Source organism: Nothoprocta perdicaria, unplaced genomic scaffold (genome assembly GCF_003342845.1).
Source record: "Nothoprocta perdicaria isolate Ctin4 unplaced genomic scaffold, notPer1 scaffold_336, whole genome shotgun sequence".
Classification (NCBI taxonomy): Eukaryota; Metazoa; Chordata; class Aves; order Tinamiformes; family Tinamidae; genus Nothoprocta; species Nothoprocta perdicaria.
In genome coordinates this window covers 459,392-476,474 of record NW_020455573.1, presented here as the reverse complement: position 1 = coordinate 476,474, position 17,083 = coordinate 459,392, and the positions used below count along the sequence as shown (strand labels likewise).

Genomic DNA, 17,083 nt, shown 5'->3' with positions numbered 1-17,083 from the left:
GTCGTGCTCCCGTCCTAGCGGGAATGCCGTGCACACACATCTGCTCAGGATATCTTCACTTGCAGATGACCTTCAATCCAGCAGCATCCCAAAGTCAATCTGCTGCATGAATATGCACTCACACTGTGTAGATTTAGTATTTTCAACAACACGGTCGGAAAGAACATATGGCCCTTTGAGACTAGAGGAAACGCGTGGCTGGCATAACCAGAAAGACTAGACATGACTTGCTCACTTTAGCCCAAACACACAGGAAAGCAAGGGAGGAAAGCATCTTAAACACCTCACCCACAGACATACACCCTGTCTTGCAGGTGGGCAAGAGATCTGATTCTTTGTTCTGGCCTTATATCATCTGTTAGGTGCTTACAGTTCTCCAAACATAGGGATGTGCAGCCCTCCTTTTCCATCTCCTACTCCAGAGGCAAATCCAGAGACCTATCCTAGGCGGTCTGGCTCCCTATACATATGAATGAGGAAAGCAAAGCATCTAATGAAAACTTCCTGGTGATCAGAGGAGGTCCCTGAGGATTGGAAGAAAGCAAATGTCATTCCTATCTTCAAGAAGGGTAAGAAGAAGATCCAGAAACTACAGGTTGCTCAGCCTCACTGGCATTCCCCAGGAATGTGATGGAACAAATGACCCTGGAAGCCATTTCCACATTTGTTAGGACAAGGAGGAGATCAGGAGCAGTGAAATCACATCTGTCCATTCTGATGGATGTGGTGAAGGGTGTAGCTAATGGATGAGCAGAGGGCAGCGGCTATAGCACAAAGTCCAGCTGGAGGCCAGACAGCAGTACTGTGGCCCAGGTGTCCATACTAGGGCCAGCACTGCTCAGCCTCTTCTAAAACGATCTGGATGGTGGGACTAAATGTATCCTCAGCAAGTCCGAGACAACACTCAGCTCGGAGGAGCAGCTGATGCACCAACGATTGTGCTGCCTTTCAGAAGGACCTCAAAAGGCTGAAGAGCAGACAGGAACCTCATAAAGTTCAAAGTTAAAGGCCAAGTCCTTCACCTGGAAACCTCACCTGAACTTCACTAAGTCCTTCAGCAGGAAAGGCATAAAAGCAGCCTTGTAGGAAAAGGCCTGGGTGGCCCTGAGGACACCAAGTTCAACATGAGCCAGTGACGTGTCCTTGTGGCAAAGATGACCAGAGGTGTACGTGGCCACATTCGGAGGAGCGTTGCCAGCAGCTCGAGCGAGGTAACGTTGCCCTCTGCTTGGCACCGGTGAGGCCACATCCGCAGTACTGGGCTGCCCCGTGCAGGAAAACACGGACATCCTGGCACGACGCCAGCAGAGACCACAAAGCTGATGAAGGGACTGAAGCTTCTCTCATATGGGGAGTGTCAGAGAGAGGGGAGACTGCTTAACCTGGAGCAAACGAGGTCCACAGAGATCCCACCAGGGTGTATAAGCCTGATCTAAAAGGGGAATAAAGACAGAGCGCGACTCTTCGGAGTGGTATCCAGTAACAGGAGAAGAGGTCATGGGCACAAATCGCCCACACGCAGGAACTTCCACGTGAACATAAAAAAATACTGTTTGTCTTTTTCTTTTTTTTTGTGTTGAAGTGTTCAAGCACCATCAGAGTGCTCAAACCTGCCTGGCCACAGTGCTGAGCGAGCTGCTCTAAATGGCAGTGCCCTGAGCAGGCAGGTGGACTCAGTCCCTACAGGTCACTTCCAAACTCAGCTATTCTGCGACTCCGCAAAAACAGCCCCCAAAACCTGTATGTTCAGGATATACCCTCTGCCTCTAACCAGAAGGAAAGGCCAGAGACAGAGGCACACCTGAAATCCCACCTTTTTGAGCTTAGGGCACCTCTGGAGAGCACAGGAACTTAAAATGCCCTTAACCTTTTCAGGAGGCAAAGGACTGGACCCGCCCAAATCACAATGTTGCTCTAAGGACTATTTCATTTTAAATGTACTACTAGATAACACACAGAGGCTGTCTGGGATCAGCAACTTGAATCTGAAGGATTACAGCATAGGTTTAAAATCACATTAACACACAGTTAATTCAAGAACAAGATATTAAACTGCAGAGTATAAGGCAAACATGTCTGTAAGCACTATGCAAGTTCTGACTGTGCTACAGGAATAGCTCACAGATAAAAATGCCCAATGAAATCACCACTCTACTAAAAGCTGCTCATAAGACGCAAAAGATTCAACATTAAAATCCCCTTAGACTGGGGTGGGTCCTGAACAGCACCTTGAATGCAGCTCAAAGCATAACAGCGAGTGTCGCTTACATAACGCTGCACCCCTGCAGGAAGCAGAGAGCTCCGCTACCGCTGGGCTCATCCCAAAGCAGCAACATGCTGGAAAATGACAGTGCCTGGGAAAAAACTATTATAAAAGGAACAACGTTATCCACAGAGATTTGGCACAGAAATCAGCAGTATTATACTGGAGAGCACCATCCATCAGAGTATTTCCAGAAGGCCAGAAAGATAACACAGCCCAGCAGTAGGCTAAGGGATGTGAGAAGAAGAGAAAAAAAAGAAAAATCAGCATTCTGAAAGGGATCTATAGCTAAACAAGAACAGAAAAGGCCGAATCCCGACAGGCCACTGGAGAAAAATCTGCAAAAGGCATGTAAATAAGCAAATAAATAAATAAATAACCGGCAGCAAAAAACCTCTCTCAAAGACAGCAGGAACCAGCAGCATCCCAAAGGCTGCAACCAAAGTATTAAGAAAAATGTCCAAAATTAATGCGATTGAAGGGAGGAAAATTGAATTGAAAAATTAACATCGCACCAATGTTCACCAGGAAGGAGCTTGATGAGTTCATGGAGACACATGGGCAAGTCTCACTCTCATTAACACTAGCTTCTGCTTATAAATTAATAAGAAGAGCAATGAGTCACCAGGGCCAGATATATCCCAGGAGCCCTGAAGGATAAAACTGCTGATCTACTAATTCATGTGTAAAGCCTTGCCGAAAACTATCAACACCAAAACGAAGCGTGAGGCCAATTTTTAAGAATAGCCTCAGGCCAGGCTCAGGACACCCTTGGCTGCTTAATTCTGCTGAGCAGGTTGAGCAAACCAGCTGAAGGGGTAAGAGCTAACGGGGAGCTCTTGGTTTTTATGTTAGCGAAGGCATTTTGTAAGGGAGAAGATACCTCACACCTCTGTGTAAAGGTCCCAGCAGCATTTGGGTAATACAGGCAGATATTCATCTAAAAGACAGGAATTATCCGCCAGTTCCCATTTATCAGATGATAGATTGCTGCTCAGATACCTTACCCTGTTTTCCTACCAGACTCCTGTTCCCTGCACTCTGTCTGCTTTCAGCACGTTTCTCCTTCCAAATTATTTTAAGCTCTCAGAGTAGAAATATGCACAGGAACTGAAGATCTTAACCCTTAAATGACCAACACTGTGTCTACAATAATGCACTACATCCTGCGACCTCAGGCATCACAAGACTATGACTCACACTCATCCAGTTTACAAGATGCAAAACAAAAACCATGAAGCACGACAAGATGTGCAGCAGCATCTCGGGGATCAGCCGCCTCCCCGATGCAAGGTTAAACTCCCAGCTCCAGGGCAAGGAGCATCCAACAGGAGCATGAAAGCACCATCCACTGTGGAGCTGCTCCAAAAAACCTTCTGTGCAGCCAGGCCTGGCTAAGGTAGCAGGAACTAAAACAGCTGACTGCAACTTACTGCAGCAGATCGCAGCACGGTCTTGCTCAGTGTATCTGCAATGCAGCAGAATGACGACGGCTTTCAGGAGTGGCTGAATATCGAGATATTTCTCTGCACTCCAGGCTTATAATTTGCAAAGCAATTTATAGCATCTGTTCCCCACCAAACATATGCTGCTTTCTCAGGAAGCCCCAATTTCTAGAAATAGGCAAAGCTCTCGGGAGGATGAGTGCAGGCAGAGGCAGGGCCAGCCTGCTCAACAGGGAGGGTGGTGGGATCGCCTCCTGCACCCTCCGTAACGGCAGCGGGAGAGGTTGGCACCCAGAGTGAAGGGAAAGAGGTTGGTTGCTGCAGGTCCAGAAGCTGGGGCCCTTTGGGGCATTTGTATTTCAGACAATTAATATCTGTAGGAAACACGTGCTAATGGTTTTAGGCAAAACATTCGGTTTGGATCCTTTTCAGAAGCACCAATAACTCTGATAAAATCTGTCATTAACGGGGCGAGGAACAAAGAGACCATAACACTCGTTCTGCCAGGCAGACACTTCTGCCTCCTCCCGGCTGTAAAATTTCTGCTGGTTTTCTTTTTTCTTCCCTGAAGACGGGGCTGTGAAACTCGAGTTCTGCCGGCGGACGGGACAGCGCAGGAGCTCTCCAGTCGCAGCGGGAGCACGAAGGGAGGCAAGTCCCCAGGCACCCCCGCTGCCTCCTCCCCATCCAGCCAGGATGAGGCTGCTCTCCAGCCTCAGCAAAACCCACGCGGTGACCGAGGCCCTGCAGCCACCATTCAAACCCATTTTCAGCTTTCTGTGGAATGTGAAATTCTGTTGAAACCAATTATTTCAGTCGACAGTCTGCATACTGCAAGGTTTTATAGAGCCACCCTACTACTGCAGCAAAGCAAGGAAACAATCCATTTGGTGGGTTTTTTTTCCTGTTTTAAAATAAAATGTGCTTCTGTGTAGGCTTGGCTGAAAAAATAATGTGTCCTCTATCCTAACAAAAATAAAACCCAGAATCAGCCACTGTTAGTCACCGAGAATCATAATTAATGTATCCGAATTGTTGCTCCCACTTTTTGATTGTTCCCCTGTTGGACTTGGGCAGGAAAACCAGATGGAGGGGTCACTGACCCGACACAGTACTCCAATACAATGGAGAAGAGAGAAGCTGGTCCTAGTAACACGGTCACATTTTTAAAATCTATTTGAAACTATCCCTTTAGTTTAGTAGGATCCCATGTCTTTCATACGGTTGCTATAACTCAAAGAATTATTACACTTAGTTAAGCAACTCCAGGTCCTAAGCCAGAAAGACTTCAAAAGGAAAAAAAAAAAAGAAAATATATCATTTTAGAGTATATCTAATACATATTTTAGAGAGGTACACATAATATTTTAAGCCTCTAAACATGTAGAACTACAGGAATTTTGTTAATTAACCTACTGCATGCAGTATACAATAACATATACCGTGCTGTGCTCTCCAAGTCAGAAATTCATCTCACTTCCACCCAAATTTTGAAGACAATTAATTCTTTTTAGTTAAAAGCTGGAAGAGCAACCGCAGATACTCACTGCCCAGACTGGAAGTCCTTCTCATTCACCACAGCACAGTTGGTCAACGACAGTTCATCTGTGGGACATCTTGCCGCTTGCATAGACTAGGAGAGAAAGAGAGGGGAGGAATTATTAAATAAAACTTGATTTTTCCTTTTGTCTCCAAGTCTCAGGGCTTCTTTTAATCCATAAAACAGCACAGGTCTCATCAGTGCTGATACACTCTCAGGGCATAATTCACCATCACTGACAAGCTCCTGTCTCCCTTCACCGTTTCTCCAGATGCTTCTAACGGTCACAGATGTTTATATCCAAAAATCTCTGCATTTCGTAAGTCCAGAGTGGGAAAAATACCTAAAAAATAACTGCGGAAAAAAAGTGCAAGGCAGTTGATATTACCTTGGCAATGGATCCCATACCCAGCTGCTCCTCTGCTGCCAGCAGCAATAACCAAACACGAACACTCAGCCCAGGCTGCCCCTCTCCCCATGGCAATAGGTCAACATTGACAGATAGTTTCTAAAAATTAACTCAAAATGTATTTTCTCGAGACACCCCTAAATGCCAGCAACAAGAGGAGGAAAAGCCCTCATTCTCATGCACATATCTAGATGATTTCTCATGATTTCCATCCTGTTCAATCCTTTGAACGCTACGCCTTCAAGCCATTTGAGAAAAGAATCAGAGAAAATCCATTTCTTCATAGGTTTAAGCAAGTGCACTCTACAGCTTTTTATGCACTAATGTATTTTTTTCCTAAAAAAACTTGCTATTTAGAAAAAGACTAGCAGATAATTTTATTAAATGATTGAGTTAATTGTCCTTCACAATCTGACAACAGGAAAGGACGCTGTTTAGCAGCCTTGAAACAGTTTCAGCTCTCTGAATCAGAAGTGTAAAAACAGAATTAAATACTTTTATCACAAAAAGTCACATATTTTCCCAAAGCTCAGTGAAGTCCAACCTGCCTCTTCAGGTTTACTGTCGTTCGGCATGTAATACAAGTAGAAGAAACATATTTGCCACCTTAGCACTCCTTTTGCTCATGACGGGACTGTTTCTGGAAGAGCACCCCTGCTAAACGCATTAGATAGGATATTTCTGGAGAAAATTCGGTACCTGGACCCGCGGATTAAAGGTTTTTACAGCCCCAGGACTCAAATGCGTTTTTAATCCTCGCTGCCAAAGCGCATCCTGCACGTAACGCGAGCTCCTGGCAAAGGCCATGCCACGTTCCTGCTGGCAGCGTGCGAGCGGAGCTGTGAATGCAGGGATGTGCCGAGACCCGCGGGGATGCGTGCCCAGACCCGCACAGGGATGTATCTGCCCGCTGCGAGCTCCCCGCGTGCCGAGAACGTCCTCGGCTCCTCGACACATGCAGCACGACATGCCGAACACGACGTGGTTGCGTCGCCGCAGCGGCAGCACGGGCCGTGCAGGCCAGGCCGTGCAGGCCAGCCCGCGGCTGGGCGTCTCCCTCACAACATCCCCGCCGTATCTTCACAATACCCAAGGCTTCAGGGCGGCTCTGTAACCCACACTTCGCTCCCAGCTCTCTATAAACGCCCCCATGCAGCCCCAAGCCAGTTTTTAATGCGTCTATACATCAGCATTTTACAGCAGTGGTTCAAAAGGAATAGAGTCGAGCCACAGCAGCTTGTCCTTCAAAGGCAAGCAGGTTTTTGGGAGCGTAAGGGACAATCTGGGCAAACGTAGTTATGTAAAAGATGCTATTTGAGGTAGAAAGCAGCCAGAGCCGGAGGAACACGCAGTGCTAGAGAACCCGAGGCAACACGAGCAAAGGGATCATCTCCTCGTAGCTCCACTCTCCAACACACCCCCAGCACCACTGCCCGCGGGATACGGGCTGTGAGGACACACGCAGGGGCTGCTCCCAAGTCAGTTTTCCGGCATAAAAGCTGTAACCCAGGGCTGTAACACGAGCCACAGGCCTGGGGAGAGCAGCGCCCAGGGGCGCTCCAAGCTCCTGCACTCTGGGGCCCAGCTCAGCAGAGGAAGCAAAATCCCCAGGAGTGTTTCTAGGAAAGCGTCAGGTTCTCAAGCACAAGCTGATTCTGGCAGCTCAAGGCTCAGCTCTATCCAGGCACTGGAGCAGATCCTGCAGCCAACAGCAAACGCCACCTGCGACAGCGACACCGCTGTCCCCACTGCGTAACGGGGACCCGTGAACATCTCAGTCACTCCTGGGCCCAGGACAGGGACCCGCTGGGCTTAGGAGAGCAAGAGATGCCTCAAGCCCTGACATGGGTGCAAGAGGGGAGGCCAAGGACAGCAGATAGGAGGGGGTGACCCCACAGCTCGGGCAGCGCCCATTCCTTACGGCCCTTCAGCCCAGGGACCCACCGTCCCCGCCGCTCTGCTGCCCAGCTGGGGCCAACCAGCAAAACCCAGGGGCGGGAGGCTCCACCACACGGCGGGGGTTTGCCTCTACAGAGCGTTTTTCAGTTATTTCAAAGAACAAATACCCTCATGATGGAGACAAACGCCCTAAGGGCTGATCTTTCAGGAATCACTAGGTATGTGCAACCTAGTTTTCCTCTTCTGAAAAATGAAACGATGCTGTCCTTAGGTTTTGGGAGATCTCATCTGCTTCAACACAGAGACCACGCCAAGTTGTTCGAGTATTTTCATACATACGTAGGAATGAAATTTCTGAATTGCAAGACAAGCCTCCTAAGCATCAGCAAAGCACTACGGCTTTGAACGCGACTGCAGAGAGAACAAACAATGACATCTCCGGAATATTCCGCCTAGAGAAGGAAGTGTGAGCAGACAGCACAACAAAAGTCCCTAATATTTGTGCATTGCTGAGGCTGGTGATAGAAGCAGCTGAAGGAAAAGATGTCTGCTGCTCCTCAGACTCTCCAGGAGGTAACGTGGGGGGCACATCACAGAAATGTGCTACTACCTGTCAGCTGCTGCTGAATGAAAGAGCTAAAACAGTCAGTGCTCAGGCCAAGATGCTCTTCATTTGACACGGGAAAGCTTCACTCATTGAATTCCTAATCCCACCCCAGAGATTATGAAACAGCTTTTAAAGCAGAAGCAGCTTTTGCTCTGCATTTTCTCATACGAGACAAGTACTGTTAAAGCATCATATAGCTAAAATTTTCCCTTATGTAATACACATGCATATATAAATATACATTCCTGTAGATATATGCATGCATTTTATATATTTAATTTCTGCTACGCAGTTTTTGGCAAACAACTGTGCAGAAACAGGACAACGACTCGGTGTTTTAGAAACTGAAGTGCCCTCTGCAAACGCCACTGCTAGATGTACAGAGGAGGGATCAGCATCTCTAAGGGCACCCAAGCTCTGCTATAGCAGCTCCAGGCACCAAACACCCCTGAACCTGTAGTGCAGTGAGGAGGGCACCAAGAAACCTGTGGAGCAGCTGATACAGGGAAGGAGTTGGGCTCTACTTCCTAGGGATGCAATGTCCAGCTGCCCCATGTGGCCCTTGGCAGCACAGGGGACGCAGGCAAGGGGGTTACAAGCCAGATGCTCATTCATCACTAGAGATCTGCAAATAAAAGATTTTAAAACGGAGGAATATGCCAGTGGAGGAGAGCTGAAGAACAACAGAGAACCGAGATGATGCTATGTAGACCCTGCAACATTATTCCGTTTCCTGCTGGAAAACAGCCATGCCTGAAGCTTTGCCTGCTACAGCTTGTTCGGAAAGACCCAATGGGTCAAGGACAAAGAACTGGAAGAAAACAGGACAGGGGAGAGATGAGCATCAAAGCTGCAGCCGCCCACAGCCTGTGGCACAGAAACCAGCACACCCAGAGTGCCGAGATGAAGCAGAGCTGGGTCAGCGACAGCCTGCGAGGAGATAAATCAGCCCGGAAAAAGCCCAAGGAGGATTATGACGGCTCGCTCCTAAAATACACGTACAAAACACACAGAGCGGAGAGGGGAAGCAAGGCTAAGCGACGGGGCGAGCAGGAAGGAGAGGGGCACAGCGAGCGCAGCGGCACCGCTCCGAGCACCGGGAAGCGCTTCCCAGGGAAGGGCCGCTCCAGCGGGCAGGACCCAAACTCCCTTCAAGGGGGTGATCTAAGAGGTGGTGCACGGTGCCTGCAACGAGGACCAGAGTCACCAACAGCAGATATCCTAATTCTGTGTTTCTTAAAACATATATTCTGCTAAATCTTGAAGAGTTCTGCATGCTGCTTGCACAGGAAGAGACAATTCTTAGAAACCACCAGTTTGGCAAAACAAGTTTCCCCTTCCAATCTCTAATCAGGGGCTCACTGGGCACAGCGGGTCCAGCACCACGCCAGGACAAGGCATCTGCTCCGGACCCTCCTTTCCACCTGCTCCCTTGACCTAGAAGCTCTAACTCCGATTTGGAAGTAGCTGCTGCTTTGTATGTAACAAGACCATAAATACTGGTTTCTTCTACTACAAGGGGAACGTTTGCCTTGGGAAAGTCACAAACGCCTCTCCTGCCGGGACCCTCCAGCTCCCCACACCGCCTAAAGCGACCAAGGGGGCACCAAGGCACCACTTCCACCTTATGAGGTGAAAGCCACTTTATTAGCACGGAATTACCCTCCGTCACTATCAGAGAAGGTGTTTTTTTTCAGGGCGGTGGCTGCTGTCTGCAAAGGCCACAGCGCCAGGAATTCAGTTCTACAACAGTTTGGCAGCTTCGAGGCTTTTGCACCCTAAGCTGTTCAAAATGAGCATAGGTTGGGTTGGGGATCTGGCTGCACTGTTCTCATTTTATTACAACGTTATCAGAAACATAATTGAAAATTCCAAGACTTAGGTCTAGCAAGCCTAGCTCAAATGCAGTCAGGTTCCTTCCTGAGCTAATGAACAGCTGCTTCAAGTCTAGTCCTTGCTAGATTTCTTGTCAACAATTATAAAGAGTAGAACAAAAATACCAGCACACCCCTAAGCAAGGGACACTGGAATAGTAAGCCGGCAGCCACTCGGAAATGGCCAGAACCTCATAAAACTGTTAATAATATCAAGGCAGCATCACTCACTAAAAGCTTCATCTGATAAAATCACTCAGGAGAGTCAAGTGTCTTAAAGGAGAAATTCTATAAGCCATTAACACAGTATGTATAATTTAATTAAATAGCTTGTTCTGTCCAGCAAAGACACCCTTCTCTGCACGTCTTCACAGTGGTGTCAGTGAGGCGCTGCACCTATAGCGCTGGCTGTGTTAATCACAACGCTGCCTCTGGTTCACCACCAGCATCGACCCTGCTGCCCCGGCCAGCGGGAACGGCCCCCAGGATCTGCATTTGCATCAGCACAGGTTATTTCTGCAGTCAACGCTACCTCTGATTTCTTGTGCAAGCCAAGACAACCCACAATTTAACACCAAGGAACCCTGACTTGCGACGTTTCATCCCCACCTCTTCTAAAAAGCCTGAATGGAACAAAACGCTGCACAACCATCACTAAGGCTTTAACTGCAAATCGCAGGATTTTGACCCGCTAGCTGCAAGGACTCCTACAGGGTTCACATTTCTCGACGTTTATTTAGAAAAGATACCCAGCAGCAACAGGACAATATCTAAAGCAGAGTCTTGCCCAAGGCCAGGACGCTGCTCCACGGCAACAGCGACGAGCCCTGTCCACCAGCAGCCTTCCCGGGCACGGAGGCCCCAACGCCACCCAGGCAGCAGGGCCTGGAATGAGGAGCTAGCACCACAAACTGCAGGTAACTTGCTGCACCTCGAGGGCACGACACATTCATGAACTCCTAGCAGAGGGTCACTCCTCTATTTGCATCTCACAGGAGCAGGAAAAGAAAACATAGTGCTGCATCCTTTTTTTGCCTCAAATATTCGACCTTGCTGGTCAGATCATCTAACATTTAAACACAGCAAAGGACTGGTGCAGGGCATCCAAAGACCCACATACCCTTGATAGACCCTTGATATAGCAAGCGGGCATATCCACTGGCCCAAAACAGTAACAGGATAATGGGGTTTGCCGTTCATATTAATGGCAGCATCTTCTCCAGCATGACTCCAACTCCTGCAAGCTGAGACTTCTAAAGAAGGCCATTTATGAAACCTATGCTCAAAAATCCACAATTTCACATGTGTTCCCTAGTCCCCAGCCAAAGGGGACATATCTTCAACGTATGACATATCTGAGCGAAGTCATTCTGTCCTGCCCATGTGGAGAAGTGGGACATATCAGCACCCCAAAACCTGGCTATGGGGGAGACAGTGCTGACATCTCCTCGTCGCCTCCTCCTTCTCGGTACAAGGTTTGGAAAGACCCTCATTCCGCAACATTTTGTGGAGCACAGGCCCCTTTTTGAGACAACGTAAGGTTAAAGTTAACAGAGTAGGACTGAGGAAAGCATCCCCACGATCAGCGTTACGTGGCAATGAGCAATGACGAGCGGTGCCTTCAAGCTTCCTGCTGCATCAAGAAGCTCTCCCGAGAGGAAGGACGGAAACGGGGCCGCTTCTGTGACACAAAACTGCCCTTTTCTAACACACAGGTTAGCACACCTCTGCTCTCCCTCACACATCTAACACAAAAATCATTTTTCTCATATTTCTTATACTAGAAGGGGACAACCAGCCTCTGTGGGCTCCTCAGTGTTGGCACTAGACCAGGATGTGAATCACAACATGAGAAAAAAGCAGCACAGACAAGACAGTCTCTTAAGGCTTCTCTCTGACCATTCATCCTCTTGCTCTTCCACAGCTAGTTTTTATTTAAATTTTGATTTCTTATTCTAATAAGTAAAATAACCCAGTAAAGCTTTGCTGTAGGCACAGAAGACATTAACCAGCAAAGATGTGCAGGACACATCCGTTCCAGCCACGTCCTGCTTACCTGGAGATGCACCAGGAACCAAATCCAACTGAGGGATGCCAGGACATTTGTGCTTTTAGTGACTTGTTTGAAAAGGGAACATCTCCTTCACTCTCAACATCAAGTTTCCTTAAATTGCAACAGTTCTGTTGACAGAAGGTAATGAACTTTAATTCTATTAAATTTTATTAATTCTAACTGACTTCAAATTGAACTATTTCTACTGTGGCAGCTGCAACGTCAAATTAATCAAAGGTGACTGATGGGCGAGCAATGACGAAGTCAGATAATCCCCACTTGAGGGAAAGGCAAAATTTAAATAGCCACATGACTGACAAAGTGTTACCTCAAATAATCTCACGCAGGTTTCTGCAATGCAGACATCCTGTAAGAAGGACACAAGTGCATCGGGGTGATTTCACAAGGCAAGTGAATAGCTGCAGAAGTGATCTCAGTGACCCTACATTCAAATCACAGATTCAAAGTTCTCTCCCCTTCCCTGAAGGTACTGCCAAAATAAGTATTTCTGTATATTATATGCTAGGAAATAATGGACAAAATAGGCAGTGCTAGACAGTGCTAGCAGCATCAGCACCACTACCAGAAAGGAGCAAACTGATTCATAAATGTTTTGTTAGGTGCCCGATGACTCTTTAAAGACTGACTACTTATGAGAGCAGAAAGAGGGAAAATGAGACTTTCCAGCATCACAAAATAACATAAAACCCACTGTAATTATTTCAAAGCTTTTACCAAACTGCCCTACTTCCAATCACCCTTGTTTGACCGCAAGGAGCGCGCGGCGGAGAGCAGGAGTCCAGCAAGGTCTCCGGCACCCGCAGCGCAGAGGGGCCGAGCCGCCTCTCGCACCGCTTGCGCAGGCGCTGCGGGCTCTGCGACCGACGCGCCACGGCAGCAGGAGGCTGCTGCAGGCACAGGCTCTTCCAGAGTTATGCTCCTGTTCTGCAAGGTCACTCAACAGCTGCTGGAAGCCAAGGGAAAGCCACCTCACTTCTAGTAAGACAGACACGGAGCCCTTTTGCAAAGGGAAAAGACTAATCCTTCCTGTCACTCTGCTACAGAATTCCTCTTTTCGGTCACCTGCTCTGAGTATCACCTAGCAAATTAAAAATAAAAGAAAGGTTGGGTTATACAAGTTACAGCTCTTGTGTAACTTACACTTAAGTGTAAACTTAAATTCCTTCAAACGAGGCACGCGGCGAAGCCCTCGCTCTGGAGGCGCAGCCCAGCGGCAGCCAGACCGGCTCCCTCCTCCTCGTCTTCCTCCTCCTCCTCCTGCAGCAGAGCGAGCGAAGCCTCTGCCCGCCCGCTGTCCCCGCGCGCAGAACCAGCGGCACCAGGAACCGTCAGCAACAGCCGCTATTTCCAGTCGTCCAGAGCCGCTTTTTCCTGCAAACTCCAGTCATGGTTAATCACTCTCTCCCTTGCGACTGAGGAAAGTTGGTACAATTACGGGAGCGGGGTAACATCGCTGGAAAAGCTCTGGGCAATTAATAACATTCAGCCTCGCATTTCTCTAGATTTTTTAACATATTATTTATTAACATGCTTCATATTTTAACAAATTACTGGAAGTTTAAAGATAACGTCTCACTTCTACTACATGGGAGTCATTATTTTATCTGTAAGCACACACACACACACACAAATCAAACCATACTGGGCTAATAAAAGAGACGGAGCCCTGAAGTTCCCTGTAAGGCATTTTCTCAGGCCACAAGTGTCCCTGCAGCTTAATGCACCCACTCCCTGGGTTCAAGCACGGTTAAACCGCTGAGAAGAGAACATCGGCAGCGGCCTCGCACGCGGCTCACCTGCTGTGCCCAGGGCTGCCACTCGCTGCCCGCCCACCCGCTCGCCCCTGTTTAACACAGGGAGCACGAGCCAGGCAAGGACCGCGGTGTCATAGTCCTCGCAGCCTGCATGAGCCGCCGCTTTCCCACGCAAGCAGACAGTCTGGGTATTAATTTGCATTAACAGCATTTGGCACCAGGCACGGCTGGACCAAGCTCACACTCTGCCCAAGAACTCTCTTCTCAGCATTAAACAAACGGATAATTCTGCAAATATGTATTTATGGATAACTTATGAAAACACCTAATAGCAACGAGGTTCCCGATAACCTCACAAGAAGCATCACACGCTTCAAATGCCAGATTATGTGGCCATTAAGCACCGACTGTTCTCCTAAATGAGACGTCCAGAAGCAGCTCACAGCAGCAGGGAAGAGCTGGGACAGCTCCTGCCTCCCCACGTGCTCAGCTCCCACCTCGTAGCTCCCAGACCACTCACCAGGACTTTTTAGCACATTGGCACGATGAACACTAACCCTCAAACCTTCTAGGTGGTTCTCTGCCAACTCGACATCCTGAAAGCGCTTACTGCAGGTTCAGGTGGGCAACAACAGCGGCAAGACCAGACCCAGCTGGGTGAGAGCAAGCCACAGGTTCAGGGTGATGCCCATTACTGCCAACGTGACCTTACCACTGATAAAAGTGCCGAGACTTTTCCAATATAGAGAGCTAGGAAAAAAAAATACTAGTTAAAAAATGAGAAGATTTTTCCAGGCTTAATTGGATGAATCAGCTCAGAGATGAAAACAGCGAGGGGAAGCGAGAGCTCCTAGGAAGACGGTGGTCCTAGAGGAGGCTGTTTCCAGAGACACGCAGCACGACGCGCAGCCCTTGCTGAGCAGCAGCATCTCCGCGGGGCTCTCGGCCGCCTCGGCTCGCGGGGCCACAGGCAGCTCGCGGCACCTGCGCCCCGCGCCGCGGAAAACAGGGTGCTCAGCACGTGAGAAAGAAAGGGATTTGACAGATTTGATGTTACGGTTAACCTTACGGTTTTACAGTCCTGCAGGCCAACTGTTAATTTTATCTAAGCAGTCAGCAATATAGCACTACATACACATCCGCACCCGCACACACACAATAAAGGCAGGGGACGGTGTTTCAGGGGTGCGTCAGGGCACCGCGGCGCACCAGCACCCCCCCGGCGCTACAAGCTGCCACCTCGCGCCCTCCGCGGGGTGTCCCCAGGGCCCGCGGCGCTCGCCAGGCTCCGCACACCCGCCGCGCACCGCCCAGGGCCCGGCTCCCCCGGGGGACCCCAGAGCCCCAGCCCACGCCTGCCGGGGGCACCGGGGGTCGCGGCGCCTCTCGGGGCACCCCCCGGCGCGGCGGGCACGGGGAGCCGCCGCCGGGCAGAGGCGGGAAGCGCCGGCGCGGACGGGACGGGACGAGCGGGAGGGCGGCGGGCGCGGACGGGACCCGCGGCGGGGACGGGCGAGGAGGGAGCGGCGGGAACAACCCCCTCCCCCCCGCCCCGCTCCCCGCCACTCACCCGCGCCGCCATCTTGCCGCTGCGCCCGGCCCGCAGCGCCGCCCCCGCCGCAGCGCCGGCCCCGCCCCCGCCGCCAGGGGGCGGTGCTGCGCAGGCGTGGCGCGCCAGCCCGGCCCGGCGCGGGCGGTTCCTGGGCCATCGCCGGGAAGGGATCTGATCCACAGGGAATGCGATCCCCCATTCCTTTCCCCACGTCGGTCCTGTTTTGACGGGCTGGCGCCTCCTGGCCCTTGTTGCGCAGCCCTGAACAGCAGGAAGAGAGGCGAGCCAGTTAAGGCTCAAAATGGATGGCGATGGGACAGGGTGAGGGGCTTCTAGATCTTCCTCTCCGCTTCTCCTAAGCTGTTACCTTCTAAGCATCCTAATCTGAGGGCTGTCTTACTGACTGGACCAGTATCACAGTTACGTTTGAGGAGTGCGATTTCCCTTAAGTGAAGAAATTTAGAACTGTATTTTTATATATATTTAGAATATAACAAAGACATGGCTTGTGTATCGAGACAAACGCTGCGCTCCCACCACGGCTGCAGAGGAACCAGACCGGCCTCTCCGCGCAGGCCGGCGCGCGGCGCCAGGTCCCAGACAGGAGCCCGCGGTTGAGGGGCTTGGAGGCGGCGCCGCCGCCGCCTCGGCACCAGCGCCCCGCCCGCCTCGGCCCCGCCCTGCAGCCCCGGCCGGATTGGCCGGGCCCGTGCGGGGCGCGCAGCCATTGGCGGATGCCTGCAGCCACCGCCCGCCCCATTGGCCGAGGGGCGGGGCACTCTGCCTCTGGGTAGGGTATCTACTTTTTACGTTAGCGGGCGCGCGACTGGAAGCGGCGTCCTGATTGGCCAGGATGGTCGCTGGGGGGCGGGGCGAAGAGCCGAGCGGGGCTCGGGGTGGCGGCCACGAGAGGAAGGCAACAAAATGGCGGCAGGAGGAGGGCGCGTTCGAGGGGGTTGTGTCCCGGCTGGGGGTCCGTTCCGTGTCCTGGCACCGCGGTGTTACCAAGGAACGGCTGGGGCCGAGCTCCGCCCGCTGCGAGGAGGGGGGCCCGACGGCAGCGTCCCCCTGAGGCAGCGAGCATGCCGTGAGGCACCGTGCCGGCCTGGGCCAGCAGGAGCGCGGCGCTTGGTGCCACGGAGTACAGCCTGGTGCCCCCAGAAAGGCCCAAGCGACGCGGTGCGGGAGCTGCTCGCTGTTGTGGGGCTCTCGACACGTGTCTTAGCCCAGCGCTGCCCTCGTCCTTGCGTAGGGCCTCGGCCCGGCTCACGGTGCGTCCCCTGCCAGCAGGGCCCTTGGCAGCCGCTCGTAGCTAGTGGATCTGCGTGCGGAGCTGGGGTTTGGCTGAACAGCCCCTGCAGGCGAAGCTGCCGCGGACAGAGCGGTGAAAGCAGCTTGTTCTGAGTGATGTTACCCCCGCCCCGGGCGATGTCCTGGGGGGAAGGAAACGGCAGCTGCTGTTTTTCTGTTTTGATAGGATGGCAAGTTGTTGGACTCCAAAGCAAGGTCCAACGCTGCCTCCGGAGCAGATGTCGGCAGCCTGGGAAGCAGCTTAGCCCATCGCCTCCTGCTTCATCTCCCTGTGCTCGGCTTTGACAATATAATGAATTATTAATATTGGTAATTGAGTGGGGATTCACAATCTGTATCTCTTCCTGCAAAGAAA

General features: G+C 50.8%; 1 protein-coding gene across 2 annotated transcripts in view; it reads right to left on the bottom strand.

Moving 5' to 3' along the window:
- The window catches only part of NSF (N-ethylmaleimide sensitive factor, vesicle fusing ATPase), a 62,860-nt gene extending 47,407 nt beyond the window's left edge, over positions 1 to 15,453 (bottom strand). For both annotated transcript variants that reach the window (XM_026043690.1, XM_026043691.1), the window contains exons 1-2: positions 15,436 to 15,453; positions 5,256 to 5,341 (exon numbers count right to left, since the gene is read on the bottom strand). In XM_026043690.1, coding sequence (XP_025899475.1) covers positions 5,256 to 5,341; positions 15,436 to 15,447 — 98 coding nt within the window. In that variant the 5' untranslated portion in view covers positions 15,448 to 15,453. The remainder of the gene's footprint in view (positions 1 to 5,255; positions 5,342 to 15,435) is intronic.
- Positions 15,454 to 17,083: the final 1,630 nt, after the last annotated feature.